Genomic DNA, 16,953 nt, shown 5'->3' with positions numbered 1-16,953 from the left:
TAAAAACACCATGTATAATGAAACAAATTTTAGGTGAATAATTTGTATTGCCAAAAATGTTGAGATTAATATTACTTACAGCAGTTTGTCTGCTTTGTTCTTCACATAAAATAGGTAAATGTTAATTTTAGGACCAGTAAACAAGAATAAGATTATTTCCGATGGGTACCAGGATTAAGTAACAGTCATAAGATAAACTTTTATTATTTTTATCCTATTCTATATAGTAGTGAGATGTTTGTGTTGCCTCAAAGATCGCACAAACGACTGGACAACTCATTCTAAAATTTTTGGTGAATTTTAGATTTTAAAGATTTCTTTTAGTTTTTTTGGGAAGATTTTTAAGCAATTGGTGTGGTAGGGAGTGTGCAACATCCCCGTCCCACCTTCCAAAAAATGGTCCATATAAAAAACATACAACAAACATACATCAAAATAATTATGTTTAATATTTAAAAGCTAAAGGTGCCCTTAGATGATTGAAATGGCGTAGCCGCTAGTGTATAATAATAATTTTATTGAAGATAAAGATCATGTGAAAAATAGAGGATTAAAGGACACTAACTACCTGGAGGACTTGGAAACCACTGAATTCTGGTTTGCTAAGGGAGAAGAAGAACTTTCAAGAGTAAGTTCAAAGCTTAAAACATCTTCCTCTTTGAATGTAGAAAAATTATCTTTCTTTAACAAAATTAATATATTAATAATACAAATTCGATAATTTGCTAACAAAATTAACCTTTTGTAACTTAAATCCTAATTTAGGAGAAAAAATTGAAAATTGTGGAGGGGGGAGGGTGGAGGGTGTAAATTTTTTTCTCACTATACTTGAAGTAATAAAATAACAAATTAAAAACTAACCTCCGTCCACTTTTAAATTTAATAATATATAAGAATGGGGTCGGTTCAGTGGTCAACTAGGCACTTAAAAGGAAATTGCCAAATTAAAATATTGCAATAGAGCTTTACTCAAGTTCCTCAACTCCAATTCACTTACTCTGTTTTAGGCCTTGAGCAAGAAAGAGAACAATGGAAGAGCCAAGAACATCATCATCTTTGTTGGGGATGGAATGAGTTTACCTACTGTGACAGCTGCCAGAGTTTATAAGGGACAGTTTCTGGTCAATAATACAGGTACAGTACAAGGTTCATAAAGCAGCTTATAGTGCATAATAAAAAATGACATCATGCAATACACATGACCAATTATATGTCTGTATACATTGTGATTGACCAATTGTAAAATGTATAACTATACTGGCCTATCATTGGTCATTTGTATTGTATGACCTAATTAGGCACTATAAGCTGCTTTAAGGTTCATTTAAAATCAAATACCATGCTTAATTTAACATCTTTTTCATTTATTGACGAATATTCTATTTTTCCACAATTTCAGACAACTTTATACATACTGACAGACCAGACCCTAAGATGCACTACATATGTAGCCCATAACAAATTTAATTTTTAGAAACCCAACAAGGAGATCTAACAGAGGGCAATTCTGCTGATATTTACTGGGAAACCTTTCCTAATGTAGCTCACAGCAAGGTTAAGTATTACAATAATAGAATAAATCTTTAGCTAAAAAAAAAACTATTTCACCTACCTGTATTTTTCTGCCAAAAAAATGAATTGGTATAGATATGACATATTTTGTTTTGTATGCCAGAGTGTAAAAAAATACTTTATTTGATTTTCATCAAAGTAAATTATTCAGTAATTATAACTTGTACAAATGTTTTGTTAAATGGTGGTTATGCTAAAAAGAATAATTAATAATGCTGTAATAAAGAATAAATAATTCTATTTAGACCTACAGTATCAACTACATGGTTCCTGACAGTGCAGCCACTGCTACTGCTATCTTTGCTGGAGCTAAAACTGAGGAATTATATCAAACTTTATGTGCAGTGCTTGTTTGTTCAATAAGATCTTGTTGGCTAATTTACAAAAGACACATAAATGGGGGTCAATTTTTTTTATATCCCCAAAACCGGCATGGCCAACCCGTGTTAGGGATGTGCCTGTCAGGTCTGCCGTCCTACCGGTTCGGCCGTGGTGGGCTGTTGAAAATACGGCAAAAACAGCGTTTTTTGACGGTTTTTGGCCGATTTTGACCCTGTCCACTTTGGACGGCCGTCCTGGCCAGGGTAATTGGGGGAAAAAAATTGTGCAAAATAGCAATGAAGGGCAATGGCCTATAGAATCCAGGGATATGTGTCCCAAGCCGGTCGGCCGCACGTTCTGGCCGCACCAGCCCGCCAAACATCCGCAAAAACAGCGATTTTTGACGATTTTCGCGACCTTTGACGGATGCTGCCGGCCAAACGGCTAGGCCGACCACCTCCGGCCGCACATCTGCTGAACCGGCTTGGGATGGACTACAAAAAAGTTGGAATACACGTGGCTTTGCCCCAAACACACGCCGCGCTACGCGCGAAAAACACGTCAAAAAATGGTCATTTTTTTGATGCACTAACTTTGCCGCCAATTTAAGGCCGGAAGACGGCCGGCAATTGCCTCCGGCAACAATAAATGATAGTTAGAGCCGGCCATTGTGGTTCTATAGGTACCTTTAGATTTTTTGTAGCCCCTCCGGGAGGCCCACAGTGGCCAATACGGCAGGCCTGGTAAAAAAATTTTTGAAGTGCTCTAACTTTTCCGCCAGTTGGGGGAAAATGTTGGGTCATGATTTTTTGCGATGGCATTTTGCCATATTTTCAGGGTTTAAAAGGAAATTAAGGTAACTTGGAAATCCTGCGCGTTATTAACGATAAAAAAACGAGAGGATATTTTGAGGGAAATGGACCTTTTACCCTTTTTTCCCGCAATTTTCAACTTTGCGCGCGCGCTGCGCGCGCGTTTTTGCTCCGATTTTCAAAATTCCAATTGTCTCACCTCCGGACGGCATTCAAGAATCTATAGCAATTTTCCTTTTCAAAATCGGACTCCGTCACCCCATATGACCCCTGCTGTTCAACCGCCGACCCCCCATTTTTGACCCCCCTCACAAAAATTTTTTTTTTTCCTTGAACTTCATGTGATCCTGACCTTGGTAAAATTATTCCATTTCATTCCATATACAATGGCTATGAAAGACTGCATTGGCTAAGGGAAGATTTAATGCTATTTGTTGAATAGTATATATATTAAAGTATGTTTGATATAAAGTTATACAATATAGGGTTACACTCTTGGATTTGACTCTCACATCAGATATGATGATGCTGCTTCTTCTGAATACTCTGAACCTCTGGAAACCATCCTGGACTGGGCCCAAGCTGCTGGCATGAAAACAGGGAGTTTGTTAGAGGCCAATAGCTGTAATTCTAATTTTAGATGATGTCTTTAATATTAAACGTAAAAAAATATATTTTGTAAAATAGTCCAGTAATCAAATAGGTCTAAATTTTTAAAATTAATCATAAAAATTACACTTGATTTGTATTTTGTTCAAATTGTCTATAATGCAATCAATACATTATTTTATTTCTAACGAAAATAAATCAGATCCAGATCCATACTTCCAAAATAAAAAGATTAATTTTAAAAAATAAAAAGAATTTGGAAACATATGTGGTGTGACACACAAGCATATCATTGGTGTTATTCTGTTAAATACAGCATGATTCAATTAAAAAGAATAATGAATTTGGTAACCTTAATGGTGTGACTTATGAGCATGTCAATAATGTTATTCTGTTGAATTCAGCATGATTTTGAAATGTTTCACGGTATTTGAACTCTGTACTTTCTGTGTAATTGAAGATTAATTTTTAGAAAATGTTGACTTAGCTAATCTTTTTAAGATAAGGTAATTAATAACAATAAAAAATTGTTTATATAAGTCAAAAGGAATTATTAAAATTATCAAACATTATTTTGCATTCATTACCAAACTCTAGGGATTTGGGTTAAAACATAAAGACTAATTTTAGAATGAAAAAAATTTATATAGAAAAAAAGTAAATTAAAAGTAGGGTGGTTGTTTTGAATTGATTTAAAACTAAACAGAAACTTAAGTGATGCTTCCCTGTAAAATATATATAAATTAAAAATTTTTAGGTTTCATCAGTAACACCCGTGCTACCCATGCAACACCAGCTGCCTTGTATGCTAAATCTGCCAACAGATTCTGGGAATGTGATTCTGATATGGGAAGTCAACAGGTACACTATCACATCAATCCAATAAACACTGATAATATTTATATGATGCTAAACTTTGAAGTTTTATTCATAATTGCCCAGTTAATATTTTGGATATCAATGTCTATTTAATAATCCAACTAGTCTGTGTATGTAGTAGTTATTTATTTACTAATTTTTTGCTCTATCATTTGATTATCATTAATTTGATAAATTGATCCCACCATGCATTCAGTCACAATTGAAGTCCATTAGTTTGTTCAACTTTTAGACCTACTGTCAATTAGAAAAATTAATTATGATTTTTTTTTCTATTTCCTCCAAATACATTTTACTTCCTCAGAAAAATAGCAAATTTTACTCTATTTATCATAAACAACTGTTCTCTAGGGTATCCATAAAGACATTGCTCTGCAAATGATTGAAGACAGTCCTGCCAAGGAAACAGACCTAATCTTCAGTGGAGGACTTGCTGCCTTTGTCAACTATGATCTTGTTGATCCTGATGAAAGGTAACAATTAGAAGATAATTAATATATTTAATGACAAAAACTATAACATATGGAATACTATTTTTTCCCTTATTGCTTTGAAACCGATTAATATCTGGTTGATTAAAACCAGTTCTTAGCCATATGGAAATATCATGTCTAGCATCATATTAAATCCAGTTTTCTTCGAATAGAAAATGTACAATCATAAGATTAAGGCCAGATTTTTTAGCCTGTGCCTTCAGTATCTCGGGGCTAAACAAACTGGTTTTAATCTTATAATTGTACATTTTTATATCCGCGGAAAGCTGTTTATAATATGATGCATGAAATAACTATTATGAACTTTTAGACACAAGGATTTTGATTACACCAGCAACTTTTGGAATTGCCACCGAAATGATGAGAGAAATCTGATTGATGAATGGCAAGCAATGAATCCAACTGGAAAGTTCCTGATGAATAGGACTCAAATGATGGAGGAATTGACAATGACTTCTGACAAACTTCTAGGTGTGTTACTTAGAAAATCTATAAATGATTAAAAAGTGGAAAAGTGTTCAAAATTTAAAGGTGTAAATTAAACCTTATAACACTAGTTTTTGCTTTACAGGTCTCTTTTCCTGGAGCTATTTGCCTTATGAAGATGAATATGAACCTGATTCTGAAATTCCTACTTTGGAGGAATTGACCAGATATGCCATCAACTACTTGGATAACAAAGCAGGAGATGCAGGTACTATACCTTTTTAGCTAGATGTTTTAATTATTTTATGGCCTATTACAATACAGAAATCTATTAATGCTAACATTTGTAACTGTTAAATTCAAGTACTACCAGTTAAAATTTCATTCAGGATTCTTCTTGATGGTTGAGGGAGGTTTGATTGATCATGCCCACCATTCTTCACATGTAAGTTATTAGACTTTAACAATAGAGGGGGAAGGGGTTAAAAACCTGTATGTCCCCACCCCGAGGACCCTGAGCTGTGCCGAATTTTAGTCTTTGAAAATCAAACAATAGCATCAGGAATATTGACACAGCCAAGTTGCTACAGAGCAATTTGCTTACTGACAAAAAAGGTCCCCAACAGAGGGATCCAGTAAGTTGTCTGGTTATGCATGTATATTTATGGATTTATTTGAAGGTTAACAATTTGATTAGAAACAATGAAATCAATTATTAGATCAATCTATAATCTTTAGGCTACCCGTGCTCTAAGTGAGACAGTTGGTATGGAAAGGGCAGTTCAAGCTGCTCATGAAATGCTTGGTGATGAGGAAACTCTCTTTATTGTTACTGCTGATCACAGTCATACCATGTCAATTGGAGGTAAGATTTGCATCATCTCCATACAAGATAGAAAGCAAGATTTTTTTCTTCTAAAATTGCATAAAAAGATATGATTAGTTGATGTTATGTCACAAATATATAAATGTTCAGGTTACACTGGAAGATTTTCTGATATCACTAAGGAAGTTCATGGTAAGATATCATTTGTAAATATTCCAATTATACATTTTTAACATCCTTTTGATTAATTATTGGTTAATGTTTAACATATGTCACTAATCTGCATCCCTAAGCTACCAAGACATCTACACAGGTACACAGGTATAAGGTATAACCAACAAGCGAAATAAATCTAAGATAATGTTTGGGGGTCAGATAAAAAGGTCGCCAATTCTACTTAGTGTTGCCCCCCAATGACACATAGTGCTAAAAACCACACATAGGTTGTGTGATTTTTTTCGAATTGATTTCATTGTTAGTATAAGCTGACTGCCACACCCTCTAACCCAGCAATCATAAACGGAGTTAGTTATAATTCCTCACACTGACCCACATATGGTCTATCTGAGGTGTACTAATCCCATACTACACTATATATTATATCCTACATATCTATAGGTGATGGTTATGGTGCTGATCATGCATCTGATCATGAATCATTTACCATCCTGACCTATGGTAATGGACATGGATTTGAGAAGAACAGTGTATCAGCTGATGGAGAAATCGTCAGACCTGCTACACCCGAAGAGTCTAGGTACAAAGAATTATAAATGTCAATCCAGAATGAAAAAGTTGAAATGTAGATTTTTTTGTTGTAAATTTATAGATTAGTTTATCAGGATCTGTTTGTGTCTATCTGTTTGATAATGTTCTCCTTTTCAATAAAGCTTCAAATAGTTTCTAGGAAGGCTTATAACTATTATGGGGGAGGGTACCGCAAAACTCTCAAGATAAATTGCGAAAACTATAAAAAATATTTTTAAAGTAACACTAGGTGGCACTACTTCCTGACTTCCTGGACTTCCATTCCTGCAAGGGTGCCAAAACTTTAAAACTACATATTAAAGTGGGGGGGGGGGGGGGCGAATACTTTCCTCCTCCCTCAACCCTTAATGGCCCCTAGAGGCGTACACTTTAGTTTACAATAAACTATGTTTTTTTTGTTTTGTTTCAGGGAATACCGTTATTATCAAGCAAGTGCTGTTCCTCTTGGTTCTGAAACTCATGGTGGTGATGATGTTGGCATTTGGGCTGCAGGTGATTAGAATAGTTGAATTAAACTTCATTAGGCCATGCTAGAAAAACAAAAGATGATTTCATAACCTAACTGTGCACAGTAATGCTCTAACTGTTTATGTCGTGCATCTGACATAGCAACAGTAGGAACCATTTAAACATCTTTAGTTACGATCCAATGTCGGACCGATATTTGAATCTATCATTTACTTTTGTCAAGAATATAGTCTATGTACTTATTTTTGTATTTAATAAGACTTATAGATAATCTGTAAGGTATTTGTTTCTGAAATACTAGCGGCTACGCCCTAGATGCCTCTAGGGGCACTTGAGGATGGGGGGGGGAGTTGAATTTGTTTGTAATATTAGTAAAAAAGATTTCTAGGGGTTGATTTCTCTTGGGAGGGTGGTGGTACCTTCCCCCAAAATAGTTAAAAACCTTCCCAGGACATATGAGAAGCTACCCTGTAAAGTGGAAGAATGACGGTTGAGCAGTTAAGCGAGATAATTTGCTACAGACAAAAAGAATACTACTTTATATAATAGGATGAATATGTTTTCTAAATAATTTAGGTTCCAAATGAACATTTTTTTCATTGAATAGATAAACAAGCAGATACCTTGAATTGTTTAGGTCCTATGTCCCACCTGTTCCATGGAGTTCACCAACAGTCCTACATTGCCCATGTTATGTCCTATGCTGCCTGTATTGGTCCTCATTCTAACAAGGACAGGTAAAATTCAGGCAGGGAGGGGACATTGGGCTGTTTATTACACTAGTCCCCAAAGCTTTATAATAAAGTTTCCTTATTCGTTTGCTCAACAACCTTAAAAAACTCTAATGAACCTTGATTATTTGTTTCTTAAAGTTGAATATCCAAACATTTCAACTCCTAGTTTTAACCTAATTTATCGGCCATTGTCTGATCCCTATAGATCCATGGGTAAAATTTAACATTTATTTTTAGAAGTCTGTTTGTCTGTCAATCAGTCAGTAATGCTAGGTTTCGAATCTATACTAACCCTTCAACAATAAACATTTATAATAAGAATAATTTTATGAAAGGCAAAAGGTAAATGATTCTTTCCATTCATAGTCCATACTTTACCTCGTAAAGCGGTCTTCTTCTTCGATTTTAATGTGATCATCTAGAAAATCTATAGCATCGTCCGCTTGTAATGGGATGCGATACTCTAATACCCAAGGGTGTTAGGTTAAGTGACATCCAACAGACAACCTACCATTTGACAGCACGACCTTTGTCTGAGAATCTTAAATGTAAATGGTAAAAAGTTGCACCAGTTTATGAGCCAAGGCATTACCCAGGGTACATTATTATAAATAAATATATTTAGATTATAAAATTTACAAAATTATACGTTTTTTTAGATGCATTGAAGCTGCCACAAGAAGATAAAAATTGACGTCATGTAAATTGTCTTATCTATTTAAAATAAATAATAATTATATACTAACAAACTAAGAAATAAAATTTTTTGATATTTCTTATGTGTTCAGGGAGTTAAAAAATAAACTTTCCCTTAAAGAAATGACATTACTTTTAAAGGGAGTGTGAACGTAAAAATTTCTCATCTGATTATCAAATCTTAACATTTACTAAGCACATTTCACTACACTGATCAACCAAAAATGTCCTATTCACAAAAATATCCAGAAATAATTCCTTGATTTTATGGTATTTTGAGAGGGAAAAAGGAAAAAACAGGAAAAATCTGAACGTTTTTGTTTCTTATAATCTTTGTAGGGATATTTAACTTGTCATATATAGTTGAAACAATTTACTTACTGTTAAGGATTTATTTTATGCTATAAAATTGCCAATTCGTTTTTTTATAACGTAGTAATTAGGTAATAAAGACATATTTTAAATTCGTATTATTGACAAAAAAAATACCTCACTGTCTACAAAGGGTTGAATCTCATAGGTTATATAAAATAATAATATCCTTTTTTATTGTGTTGAACAATAAATAACCCACTTTGGAGAATTAGCTTACACTTTTATCAGACTGTTAATAAAGAAATATTGCGTCTTTATTATTTACAAATTTGTAATTAAAGGTGGGCGAGAGATGGGCCATTTAAAGTTAATTGGATACTAATAAAAAACCTGTTTCTGGCTTTGTTATTGTATTTGGTTTTCAATAAAAAAATATTGCTTATTTTATCAATTTCTAAGTAACTATACATTGGATTAAAGCAAGGATTACGTAAAAAGTCAGCTTAACTATGTGAAAAAGTTTAATTTTAGCTATATTGGGAGAAAAAAGCAATTTAATGCACATTTTATCAGGGATCGGAAGCCTCACGTAAGCCGCGCATAAGCCTCAGTTTTAAACCTGCTTGTGAGCAGAAAAAAAAAATTCAGAAAGAAGGATTGTCTGCTAAAGAGCCGTTTTATACATCCAGCTGAATTTTATAGTGATAAAATCACGATTTCACTGAGGCTTACACGCGGCTTACGTGAGGCTTCCGATCCCTGCATTTTATATAATACGGAAAATTTGTTCCTTTCCCCGTACCTTATAAAAATCGTCGGAAAAAGCCGTTTTTTAAGCAAACAAAAGCGCGTTTTGCTCTATCTGTGAGATATTATGAATGAGATAATGTTAAGATTTGATATTAAGATGAGAAAAATTTACGTTCACAGTCCCTTTAAAATAGGAGGTGGGTGGCGATGCAGGAATAAGGTATAACCAACAAAAGAAATAAAGAAGTTGTATCAACTTTTTTGCTTTTTATTTAAGATAGCTAGCCGGTCCTTTCAGTAAGTAGTAGATGTAAAATTTGTCATAGAATTCAGATATGCAATCGGTTTTTTTGTAGACCTCTTATTTTGTAAGTAATTTAAGTTTTTTAAAAAAATAATTAAGTCGGTTTTAAGGTACTAAAACGCAACAAAATAAAAGAAGAAAATGGCCAGTATGAACAAAAATAGTAAGATCTTTAATTTGACACCTTACTTTTAAAATTCTGTTGAGTAATTATTGAAAAAATCTATTTTTTTAACCTCGGTTTAATAAAAACTTTAGACCTAAATATTTTCTCAAACAGACATAAAAAACATGGGTTCATATATACCTTTAGAATCAGAAAAATATTACGAATCTATTCTAAGCAAAATTGAAAAAGTTTTATAAAACTATAATAAAAAAAATAAGTTTATTTTAAGAATCATAATTTTCGGCTTTAAAGGGTTAGCTTAAACCAAACCTGAAAAAAACCTAAACAAAAGACAATGCAATGTAGCAGATATTTTTTAAACACAAGAAACAATAATGTATTTTTAACTGCATTGTTTTGAAGTTTATAAACAGACTGATGCATATTTGTTCATAATTTTTCATTCTTTACATGTTCTTTAATATCACTATATTTATTGTAGTATCTATTGTATATATTGTATGAACGTTCTCCTTTTTTTCTGGCAATTCTATAGGTTAATTTTATAGATTAAGCTTCCCGATTCGTCAATTTTTGCGATTTGTGATTGGCTAGTTTAGTAGTTACAATTCTTAAAATAACTTTTTTATTTTTTCTATTTTTTATTACAATTTTTTAAAACTTTTTCAATTTTGCTTACAATGGATTCATATTATTTTTCTCATTCTAATGGTATATATGAACCCATATTTTTTATGTCTGTATGAGAAAATATTTAGGTTTAATGTTTTGATTATACCGAGGTTAAAAAAATAGATTTTTTCAACAATTACTCAACAGAATTTTAAAAGTAAGGTGTCAAATTAAAGATCTTACTATTTTTGTTTATACTGGCTATTTTCTTCTTTTATTTTGTTGCGTTTTAGTACCTTAAAACCGACTTAATTATTTTTTTAAAAAACTTAAATTACTTAAAAAATAAGAGGTCTACAAAAAAAACCGATTGCATATCTGAATTCTATGAAAAATTTTACATCTACTACTTACTGAAAGGACCGGCTAGCTATCTTAAATAAAAAGCAAAAAAGTTGATACAACTTCTTTAAAATAAAATTTGGAGTTCAAATAAAAATGTCGACAATTCTACTAAGTGTTGCACACCAAAGACAGCTGAATAGCATGTATAGGTTTCGTGATTTTTATCGAATTAAATTCGATGTTGGTAAAAGAAAAAAAATGTTAGAAAAAATGTTGAAAGCTTGGTATTACTCGACTAGAAAGTATATTCCTATAAAATTAGTGCTAATAGGCCTAAGGTTGCTTATATCCTTGTAATAAAGTAACAGGATGTTTGTCTGTTTGTACCGAAGATGCTCGCTAACTTCTGAATCGTTCGGGTTCTCCTTAACAGGGTAGCTTGTCATAGGTTCTTTGAAGGTTTATAACTATTTTGGGGGAGATTATTACCACCCTCCCCAGAGAAATCGACAAAAATATAAAAAAAACGCCGCCCTGCAGACATTTTTGCAATTAGCTAAAAACATAAAAAAACACGATCTAGCGGCGAAAAAAAATAATTTTGGTAAATAGCTGATTTTGAAATAGATTGAAAAAAAAACAATTGTACGTGTCCCTAGAGGCCTCTAGGGGCGTAGCCGCTAGTCTATAAATAAAGTAGTTTTTTTGTCTTTAGCTAAAGATCTAGGAACTTGCTGATTTTTTTGTACTTTTATGGAATCTTCATTCAAAATGTCTTTGGATTGTTTTAGGTTATTTTTTGACTTTTTTTGTACAACATTATTTGTTGTCAGCCTGATGACAGTCGACAAACATAAGCACATTAATTAGATAATTGCTTCGCTCCAAAATAAAACATATTAATGTGACGTGGGAAACAAAAGTTTATGATATACTGATCCGCGCAGAATTCAAACCAAGAACAAAAACATACATATTTACAAACAAAGTAAAACCTAGAAACTTAAGACCAAAGAAGTTATTAATAAACAAGACTAATTACGTGCATAACGCGCAAAGGTAAAATGAAAAGCAAATGGTACAAATTATAATACATTATGACATGACCGCCTACAATTTCGCCCCTGACCAACTATAAGTCTCACAATATCTTTGTTTTGCTCCAATTCTCCAAAAAGTAATGCTTCTCAAATGCCGCACTTCATTCTCTACTCACATTTCTGCGGCGAACAATCAATACACAATTTTGTGTAAGGAATAAAGGGAGGAATTAATTCTGGACTAGAAGGACTAATGCTTCCTCAAAAAGAGGACGAGACACACTTTAATTTACTAGTTCCTTTGCTCCTGGTCTCAAGGGGATGGAGGTGTCAAAAATAGCCTAAAAGCATCCTGTAGAAGTATAACTATAATAATATTATAGGAAAATGATAGTTTTATATCTAAGATTTTGACCTTTAGTTGAATGGGATTTTTAACAATCAGTACAGAATAACAATTTATAGATGTTAAAATTGCAAAGATATATAATTGTTCAAACATAAAATAAGACGCATCATCTATAATACAAAGAAGCTTAATGTCTGTCCGTCTGTCTGCCCCCCCCCCCTATAATGAAAACTCACCCCCCCCCAAAAAAAAAAAAATTCTGGGGAAACTACTTCACATAAATTGGCAGCACCAGAAAATTTTTAAATATATTTTTTAAACCTCATGGGGCAAAGCCCCTAGAGGCTAGGGGCGAAGCCTATAGTATTTTACATGGTATTAAACCTTTTTTAATTTTTTTTCTGATAAATGAATTTGTTTTTAAGATCTTAAAATTTAAGAACCATTAGATATGTTTCCTCATCTCATAATTAATCTTGATAATCTAAACGCCCAAACACCCAGTAAAGTAACATCCAACAGACAATCAACTCTTTAATTGCTTACTTAAGATTTAAGACCTTGCTGTGTTTGGTAATAATTTGGGTCAAGGCATTCCTCCTACTTTAATTATTTTTATGACGCGCATCTGTAAAAGCCATTCTCAACATCTTTATGCCAAGATTCGAACCCGTCACCTCACCGACCACCATCGGATAAGCTATGTGTTGAGCCATGGCCACTGATCGACCTAACGTATAGAAATGCTGCGACCTTACTTATAGAAATGCTGCATCATTCCAAAAAAAATTTTTTTAACATTGAAAAAGCGTTCAAAGAGAAAGTGTTATCATTTCTCAGTTATATATCTAGCTTGGTGATCAGTGAAAATATAATGTAAATATATTTCTTTATGGAATAATTATTTTTTACAGTATGGCTTCGAATCCGGTGGATAGGAACCGGTTCTCATCCATACGAAAAAACTATGTTTAGCATCGTATTATATACACCTATGAATATAGAAATGTAGCTTTCGGCACCTCGGGGCTTAAAAAAACTGGTTTTAATCCTATAATTGTACATTCTATATCTGCGGAAAGCTGTTTATTATACGATGCGAGAAATAACTATTACAGTATGGCTTCGAAATCGAATAATATCCGATGGATTAGAACTTATTCTCAGCCATACAGAAAAATCATCGTATTACAGACAATTTTCCACGAATATTAAAATAAAAATCACAAAACTTAAACATAACAGTTTTGTTATTATTGTTTTTATCTTATAATTTTTCATTTTAATATCTGCAGAAAGCTGTCTATAATATGATGCGATAACTAACTATTTTGTAATTGTCAAAAATCTAAAATTTTCATCTATATTACAAAGTAGAATGATGTCTATTCGTCTGTCCGTCCGTCCCTTAAGATCTCGGTAACCACTGAACCGATTGATTCTATTCTTCAGGGAATATACCTACTGGTCCTGAGGTGGTTTTAGGCTATTTTCTTGGGGGGTGGGACACCCCCAACCTCCCCAAAAACCAAAAAAAATGCCCTCAATTTTTTAAAAAGAATTTTTGTGAATTTTGCGAATTTGTCATTGTTAAAACCGGTTCTCAGTAATACTGAAAAATCAAAGGCTAACAAAAACAACTTATAATTTTTTATTTTAATATGAACATAAATCACATAAAATACGATACGATAAATAACTAGTATTCTAATTTTAAAATAAAAGATGGGTATGGTTAGAGAGAATGATTTTGGTGGTCAAAATCCGCTGGATTAGAACCGATTCTCAGTCATACTGAAGAATCATGTATAGCATCGTATAACAGACAATTTTCCACGAATATTAAAATAAAAAATCATAACATTGATACCAGTTTTGTTAGCAAGGGCTTCGAAACCTCGGGTCCAACAATTTTTAAATTTTTTTAGGCGGAAAATGCGATGCGATAAATAATAATTTTGCATTATCTTCAAAGAACCTGTGAACAAAATGTTTATAACCAGGGTCATGATTTTTATTATGTTTTTTAAAGAGCATTGGCATGATATAGTTGAAGGGGAGGGGGGGGGGGGGGGGGGTTAAATTAAAAAAGTGTAATGTATAGTAGACTGGCCCAAAAAAACATGATTTTTTAAATCTTTACCATATCAATTTGCGGATACCTTGCGGCTCAAAAGTAGACCTTTTAGTGAAAACTAGACCTCTCTACAATGAAAATTGATCTCGAAATTTCAATCCTAAGCTTTTTATCAAAAACTTCATATTTTCATGATTTTAACAAGAAATAATTAAAGAACTGCCAACCTAAAATAATGTAACAAGAGTTCAAATATGAAGCAATTATAAAAAGTAGGCAGAACTGCCATTCCTGCCGAATAATTCCGAAAAACTTAAATTGATAATTTGTGTAAGAAATTGAACTAAAACAGTAGCTATTAGTCTTATTAAAAGAGAAATGATGAAAAACTCTAAAAAATATACGTTTTAAAGACATAAAATAGGAAAAAGTGTTTTTAATAAATTTCATGGCTCAACAGACATTAGCGCCAATAAAGAGACAATTTATTTAAATAAAAAATTAAATGAAGGTAAAAAAATAAATAATATACTTATTCTCATATTCAACTTTAAAAAAAAGGATACTAATAAAAAAATTAATATTGCAAAAAATAATTTGATTGTTTATTATTAATCCAGGAATAAAGAGTAAGGCTTATCTTTAATTATTTTTATTTCAATGATTTTGCAGTATGAATTAGCTTTCCCAAATTATTGTAATTGTACATAAATATATTTTAATACTTTCTTTCTTCATATGTTTATTCCTGGTGATTTTAATATTTTATTTCAATGTTTGTAAACAAACAGACAGAAAATTTGATGTTTTGCTTATTATCTTGTGTAAAGCTTTCTTAATTTGGGGAAGAAAAGGTGAAAATAAATATGCATTTGACGAATTAGCGATAGATTTTTTCTTAAAATCAATTATAGGACTGAAATCTACAAACAATACATAACCTATTTTTACATTCCGCACATTGAAAAGCGATTTAAACCTTCATTTGGGCCACACTAATGTATAGATTATATTCACCTTCCCCTCCGCCCCCTTATATTCACATATAATATATATATGCCAGGGATAAGACAATGGCCATTAAATTGATTAAACCCAAAATTACCCTTCTGTAGATAACACTTAGTAGTTGAAACGTTTAGAAACTTAATAAACCAACCAATCAAAATTCAATAAAAGTCCCCTAAGTTGTTTATCCAACAAATAAGAAAACTTTATATAAAACTTTGGGGACTAGTATAATAAACAGCCCATTGTCCCCCCCCCCCCCCCCTACCGACAGTCCCTGTATATATGCACAAAGAGAAAGTTTTTGCATGTGTAATTTTCAATCTGTAGTCGCAAACATGTGGTGAATTCTTAAAATCAGTTTGCCTCACTAAAATCAGTGAGGCTCACTAAAAATTATGAGGGGATAATTTTGCCTCACTAAAATTTTAGTGAGGCAAACTGATTTTATTGAGGCAAAATTTTTTCAATAATTCACCTTTGACTAATTTAACAACAACACTTCGTGTTTTTCTAAATTTTCAAATTGTCCACCTATTTTCATTTTTAGATATTTAAAAAAATGAATGAAATAAAAAGTGAAAATGATTTCATGAGGCAATATAAGCAATATACTATTTCTATTAGTTTTAGGATTCCAACAATTGATTTCACATTGTTCATAAAATGAAATAAACAAGTTCTGTAACAGATTTTTTCTCACAAAAGAAGGCGTATCAACTTTTTTGCTTTTTATTTAAGATAGCTAGCCGGTTCTTTCAGTAAATAGTAGATGTAAAATTTTTCATAGAATTCAGATATGCAATCGGTTTTTTTGTAGACCTCTTATTTTTTAAGTAATTTAAGTTTTTTTAAAAAATAATTAAGTCGGTTTTAAGGTACTAAAACGCAACAAAATAAAAGAAGAAAATGGCCAGTATGAACAAAAATAGTAAGATCTTTAATTTGACACCTTACTTTTAAAATTCTGTTAAGTAATTATTGAAAAAATCTATTTTGTTAACCTCGGATTAATCAAAACTTTGAAATTAAAAATATCCTCTCACAGGCATAAAAAGTATGTGTTCATATATACTTTTAGAATGAGAAAAATAATACGAATTCATTCTAAGCAAAATTGAAAAACTTTTATAAAACTAAAATAAAAAATATAAGTTTATTTTAAGAATCATAATTTTCGGCTTTAAAGGGTTAGCTTGAATAAAACCTGAACAAAACCTAAACAAAAGACAATGCAATGTAGCAGATATTTTTTAAACACAAGAAACAATAATGTATTTTTAACTGCATTGTTTTGAAGTTTATAAACAGACTGATGCATATTTGTTCATAATTTTTCATTCTTTACATGTTCTGTAATATCACTATATTTATTGTAGTATCTATTGTATATATTGTATGAACGTTCTCCTTTTTTT

At 32.0% G+C, this 16,953-nt stretch overlaps 1 protein-coding gene across 1 annotated transcript; it reads left to right on the top strand.

Moving 5' to 3' along the window:
* On the top strand, positions 1-8,627 carry LOC145332699 (alkaline phosphatase-like). The gene is made up of 17 exons (XM_080177718.1): positions 1-114; positions 525-628; positions 1,008-1,134; positions 1,475-1,554; positions 1,818-1,893; positions 3,192-3,306; positions 4,073-4,175; positions 4,545-4,666; positions 4,998-5,158; positions 5,259-5,381; positions 5,503-5,558; positions 5,852-5,978; positions 6,090-6,131; positions 6,558-6,696; positions 7,117-7,199; positions 7,813-7,912; positions 8,569-8,627. The coding sequence occupies exons 1-17, from the start codon at positions 57-59 to the stop codon at positions 8,594-8,596; spliced, it is 1,644 nt and encodes a 547-aa protein (XP_080033844.1). The 5' UTR covers positions 1-56; the 3' UTR covers positions 8,597-8,627.
* Positions 8,628-16,953: the final 8,326 nt, after the last annotated feature.

This window comes from Acartia tonsa, chromosome 11 (genome assembly GCF_053477335.1).
Source record: "Acartia tonsa isolate MP-2025a chromosome 11, ASM5347733v1, whole genome shotgun sequence".
NCBI classification, from domain to species: Eukaryota; Metazoa; Arthropoda; class Copepoda; order Calanoida; family Acartiidae; genus Acartia; species Acartia tonsa.
This window is presented reverse-complemented; position numbering and strand designations above follow the sequence as displayed.

Excerpts from the sequence above, each read along its gene's own strand:
- LOC145332699 (XM_080177718.1), top strand. The coding sequence starts at position 57 with ATGTTGAGATTAATATTACTTACAGCAGTTTGTCTGCTTTGTTCTTCA. Across the intron at positions 1,135-1,474 it reads GTTTCTGGTCAATAATACAG|AAACCCAACAAGGAGATCTA; the intron begins GTACAGTACAAG and ends TTTAATTTTTAG. Across the intron at positions 7,913-8,568 it reads CCTCATTCTAACAAGGACAG|ATGCATTGAAGCTGCCACAA; the intron begins GTAAAATTCAGG and ends ACGTTTTTTTAG.